The sequence below is a fragment of the Chrysochloris asiatica genome, unplaced genomic scaffold, assembly GCF_000296735.1.
Source record: "Chrysochloris asiatica unplaced genomic scaffold, ChrAsi1.0 scaffold00005, whole genome shotgun sequence".
Taxonomy (NCBI): Eukaryota; Metazoa; Chordata; class Mammalia; order Afrosoricida; family Chrysochloridae; genus Chrysochloris; species Chrysochloris asiatica.
The window spans coordinates 42,167,142-42,172,532 of record NW_006408523.1 but is presented as its reverse complement, the minus strand read 5'-3'; the positions used below and the strand labels follow the sequence as shown (position 1 = coordinate 42,172,532).

General features: G+C 45.8%; 1 protein-coding gene across 1 annotated transcript; it reads right to left on the bottom strand.

The window, feature by feature from the left end:
* Positions 1 to 3,896: 3,896 nt before the first annotated feature.
* On the bottom strand, positions 3,897 to 4,883 carry KCTD12 (potassium channel tetramerization domain containing 12). Its single transcript, XM_006832029.1, has one exon. The coding sequence runs from the start codon at positions 4,881 to 4,883 to the stop codon at positions 3,897 to 3,899; it is 987 nt and encodes a 328-aa protein (XP_006832092.1).
* Positions 4,884 to 5,391: the final 508 nt, after the last annotated feature.

Below are 5,391 nucleotides of genomic sequence, written 5' to 3'. Positions count from 1 at the left end.
TTTACAATACAAATAGTCCATTTTCTATTAAAAAAAAAAAAAAAAAAAAAAACTTCAGTCAATTGAGTAAAGTACATGTGATTTAGGTTAAAAAAAGAAACTTTTAAGTAATTCACCCAAGTCAATACTTTTCTAAATGCATTATAATTTAGAATATTTTGCATGCGAGTACAAAAGTGTTTTGAATATTAAATTGAAATTTACCATAATTTGAAGAGTAAAAAAAAAAATATATCAAAGCTTCAGTCTACATGGCTTTAATGTAAAATCATTCTATGGAAATCCCAACAGAAATTAGAAATGTGTTATAAGGATTGCTAGTTGCCATGTTTGTCTGAGTCTTTCAGACTACACAGTTTTCAGAGATTCAACAGGCACCAGATATGAATCTAGTGAGGTCATTTTCTCTACAAATTGTCACTTTCCCATCACTCAAAAAAAAAAAAAAACAGCCAATTCTGAAACGCCAGCATAACAGCATGAATAGTCTCATACCTCATACCTTTAAGGGATAATGTTCACAACATCTAAGTAAGAAATTACAATGACTGTGATCTACATGTATTTTTAAATAGGCAACTTGGTAAACACAGAGTACAAAGCATTGAACATGGTACCTGGTTTTTTAACCACTATTTGTCACCACTGTCAAGCTCCTTTTTTGTTTTTGTTTTTTCCAAATTAAATTTCTCATCAAAAGTCTAATGTCATTCCATTAGATTTATGAATATCTAATGGTAATTAAAGCAACATAAATAAATGTCTGCTACATTGAGCCAAGTTACTGCAACTATGATTAGCTGAATAATTTATGCCATTTCCCAAGTGATTTGGGTGTTCTGGGGAGTCCAAATAGACTCTCTATGCCCTATCGAAGCTCACAGGTGATGTCCAATACTCCTGCCCACTTTGTAGACCACCAAGAATTTTTCGTGGAGGAGAAGAGATCCAAGTGTGCCTATGCCAACTCATCTGAGTTATGCCATCCAGTTGACATACAATTAATTTCCTACTTAGCCTTAACTTAGTACTAAAAGTAGAACATGTTCATGAATCAGTTTCCAACTTTAGAGGTCAGTCCTCTCTAGAAAGAGGTCCATTTATTCTCTATGCCCATTAAATTCCCAAGCTTTCAAATAATGAAAAGTGTGCCTTGCAGAACTGCATGAGTATAGAAGTGGGAGGGGGAAGGGAACAACGTGCCTAATACAAGACAGTAGAATAACTCAACTCAAAGTTTTAAAGGATAAAATTCATAGCACTTGAGTGGCATGACAAAATGAGCAGGTTTCAATGACTCCTGGAGTTTGCAGATTTCACAAGAAAAATCAGAACTGGCGCATGTTGTCTCGAGTTGCCATCTGTCAGTGATTTAGATCTGTCTCAAGATGTTCTTAAGTCTGTAGGGTTTGTGTTTTGTTTTTCAGCAATATAACATAATGTCAGACAGAGTGGAGAAAACTCTATGATCCTTATTTTTGGCCATGGAGTAACATTCCTAAACCCTGCCAGACTTGAAACAAAGACAAATTCTGATGCATTACATGTCTGAAAACAAACACATAAACAAATACAACTTCCTGGGTTTCTGCTTCCATTTCCCTTAGTTTTATAGTCTTTGTATCTACAGCTAACTTTACTTTTCTAAATCTGTAACTGTTAATAAACTCTCAAGTCTTTCATTCCCAATTCAAAAAACAGTAATAATAAATGGATTAAAAAACACAGGTACCCTGCTTTTAAGGAGACAATCAACATATTATTTGCATACAACTAATACCCAAGCAAAAACTATGGAGCAAACTCAGTTTTACAATTATGTATTTTTTCCTAACTCATTTCCTCCAGACATGGATATAAGACACTCATCAAAACATGTTGTTTCATTATATACACTATCTGATGTACGTTATTGGGGTTAATATAGAGAATTTTATAGCATTAGTAAATGAATTAAAAAACTAAATGATTCGTGTAAAATGTTTATATATGGTATATACAGATTGGATCATTTGAGTCTAAGAATAAAACTGTTCCAATTCTTAACATCTGTTAATGGACATAGTAAGATACAGTACAAGATCCATTTGTAAAAAGAAGGAAAAATAGCGCTAATTTAAACACTGAAAACGGCTCTTACAAAATCTTTAAAAACATACTTTAGAGAAAGATGTTGAAACAAACAAACAAAAAAATAGAAAGGCTTCTCATTATCACAGAATATCCAAGGGACGCCTCACAGCATGAAAGACAAGGATTCATTTGCCTTCACTTAGGGTGTAGATAGGATATGCAGAGGGAAGTTATTCTGTATTAAAGGCATAAGGCAACCAGGTCTCCTTCTGTTACTGTTGCATTTACCTAAAACACCATTTTATTGCTCAGCTCACTTAGGTACTTCTTTGCCTTCATTTAAAAATAATTTCATTTTACAGCTATCTACAGATGGGCAGCCCTTGTAGCTTAACTTCTCTGCAGCTCTGTCCCTCAAATATAACTTCAAATAACTCATTGAACGAAGAGTGCAAAGTGGCTTTTCAAGGTTTTCAGTTTGCTCAGCCATGGAACATGTGCTGAGCTCAGGGAAAATAAGGATTTTGAGTAAATCTTAAGTCTGAGTAACCAAAATGAAACATATTTTGCTCAAGTGAATTTTTAAATCGGGATTTATATTCACAAAGAAAACAAAGTTTTGAAACTGAAGCCCCACTGGGTAACTCTTTGGTTAGGTTATCTGTAGCGTCTAACTTTAGGAATCAAGAGTTAGTTCAGGAACTAACTACCAACTAAGAGAGTAGATCTGTTATTTATCTTTATAAAATGCTTTGCATGTTTTTGTGTACTATTTGATGTTTTAAAACAAAATGGATGGTACAAACTTCCAAACTTCAAATAATAAATGAATATGTCTGCTCTTCCCTTCCCACCCTTTTTCCTCCCTCCCCACCCCCTCCCCAAGTCTTAGGAGCTAAGAATGAGCCTACCTACTGCCAATCACTGCAAGACTATGTGCTTTCCTAATACCCATGGCGTGCATTACTACCCATCTCCGTTCTATTCACTGCCAAGTGACTATGCAGTGCCTGGTGACCTGGGCAGACCTGCCCTCTTCTGCAGCAAAGCTTGCTCTCACTCTTGGCAATAACTGTCAAGACAACCAGAGTCCAACCAAGTGCTTCTTGCTTCTGGTGATGAGCCAAGGAGAAAGGGTGCGTCAACAAGCAGAAGGATCCCTTTCAGTGAATTTAAGTCACCTTTCATTCTGAACTGAAAAAATCGGATCCTTCACTGCTCCAGCACTGGATTCTTCTCCGACCTGTAACTTTTCAAAACTTTAATCATGTCGTCACGGAACTGTTTCCATAGGGTCTTAATTCCAGAACCCTAGTATTTCATTTGACCTTCTAAATATCTACCTTTAAAGAGGGTCAAAAGGACTGTGGAATGACCTTTTAAAACATTAACTTCCCCAGTGTTATCAATTCCAATCGCTTAAACCGCGAATGAGTCATAAGGGCTCAAGACGATTTCAAGGAATCTCCCCACACTGGACACGGTCCAATCAGATTCGGAACAATCCTTTCATTCCTAGGTACTTGGTGATTTTTGTGGCCACACTGCCCCATTCCGTTCAGACTGAAGGGCAATCTGGTATGTCGCAGGGAATGGAGGAAGCATGGGCAGGGAGGGGAATATGTCTGGGTTCTCTCTGTTGTAAGGGTCTAAAGAAAATTAAGAAGCCAGGAGGGTTTGCGGCTGCAGGTTCTAGAATTGGGGGTAGAGGGATTTGGCCCCAGCCTCTAGGAACGAGGGGAGTGGGGAGAGGTAGAGAGGCGGGAGGGAGGTAAGGAAGAAGATGGGGATGAGCGCTGGAGTCGCAAAGGGGGCTGGGGAGCTCACTCCCTGCAGAAGACATACTCCGTGTAGCTGGTCCAGATCTTGTCCTCACTCTGGTCGGTGCTGCTGGCGAAGGCGCAGGTGCCCGTGGAGCTGCACGCCACCATGTGGAAGCCTGACTCCGACAGCTTGTCAAAGGCCTGCTCGAGGAAGTTGAACTTGAGGTAATAACGCGAGGTGTAGCGCTCCGGGGGCCGGTCGGGGTCCCGGCTCTCGTTCAGGGTGTCACCGAACACCTCCTTGGCCAACGACGTCTTGCCGCACACCGTGATGCGGGCCACTCGCCGGAATTTGGCGTCCGCCTGCGCGTCCCGACCGATGGTATAGGAGCCGCGGTAACCGATGGTGATGTAGCCCGAGCGCCGGCTGCCGTCCAGCGACTGAGAAGGCGTGAGCAGCGGGCCCGCAGCACCCCCAGACGGGCTACGGCTAGCCAGCTCCAGCGTGGGCGATGGCGCCCCGGCCGAAGCGCCTTCCTGCTGCTCTGGCTCCGCGTAGCCGAGCTGCAGCAACTCGTCGCCCAGCGAGCCCTCTTTAGGCACCCCGCGTCGTGGGTGCGGTGGCCCCGGACACGGCTGCTGGGGTGCCCCGAGGCGCCGCACGAGCTCTGGCAGCTCGAAGTACTCGGCCTCGCGCTGCAGCCGGCTGCGCTCGGGGAAGTAGTCGGGCAGCACGAGCTGCAAGTCCCGCAGGTAATCCAGGATGTAGCGGAAAAGGAAACCGTCCCGGTCCAGAAAGAAGCGGCCTTTGCTGTCCCGAGCCAGCTCTTGAGGCTGCTGCTGTGTGAACATGCGCCAGAGCAGAGAGTCGGGCACCGAAACTACCGTGCAGCGTCGGGTCACATACACCTGGCCCCCCACGTTCAGCTCCACGATGTCTGGGAAGAGGCCCGGCTCCGCAGAGGAGGACGAAGAGCCGCTGCCGCCGCCGCCACCCCCACCCCCACCCCCATTGGGTAATCCACGTGTGCTGTCCGCCAGAGCCATGGCAAAGAGGTGGCTGGGCTGAAGCAGAGAAAGAGAGTGGGGCTGCGCGCTAAAGCCGCAGTCGCCTTTCCCGGAGTCTCGGCGCCCGGACGCTTGCTGGACGCTAGCTCAACCCTGCGATCCTGCCACCGCCACTGCAGCCGCCTAGAGCCGCGCGGAGCAGTACGAAGCGAGCGCGCGGTTGTGCGCCCCAGTGCACCAAGGTGCGCTCCGCCCGCCTCGCCCGCGCGCTCCAGGCGAGTGCTGGGTCGCGGCCGGCGCGCGGTTTAAGTAGAGCCGCCCGCTAGGGCGCCGCGGCGCGCAGGAGGCGTGGGTGGCAGTGGAGCGGCGGAGCCTCGCTCCCCAGGCAGGGGAGGGGAAGGCAGGAGGAGGGAGCAGGGAATCGATTTGCATCTTAAACGCTGACGCTGCGCCCGGCTGCTGGCTCCTCCCCGGTTCGCGCACTGCGGGGCGACACGAGCGGTCCTCTCCCTTCCCCTTTTCCCCGCACCGCCCTTAGCTCCAGCTC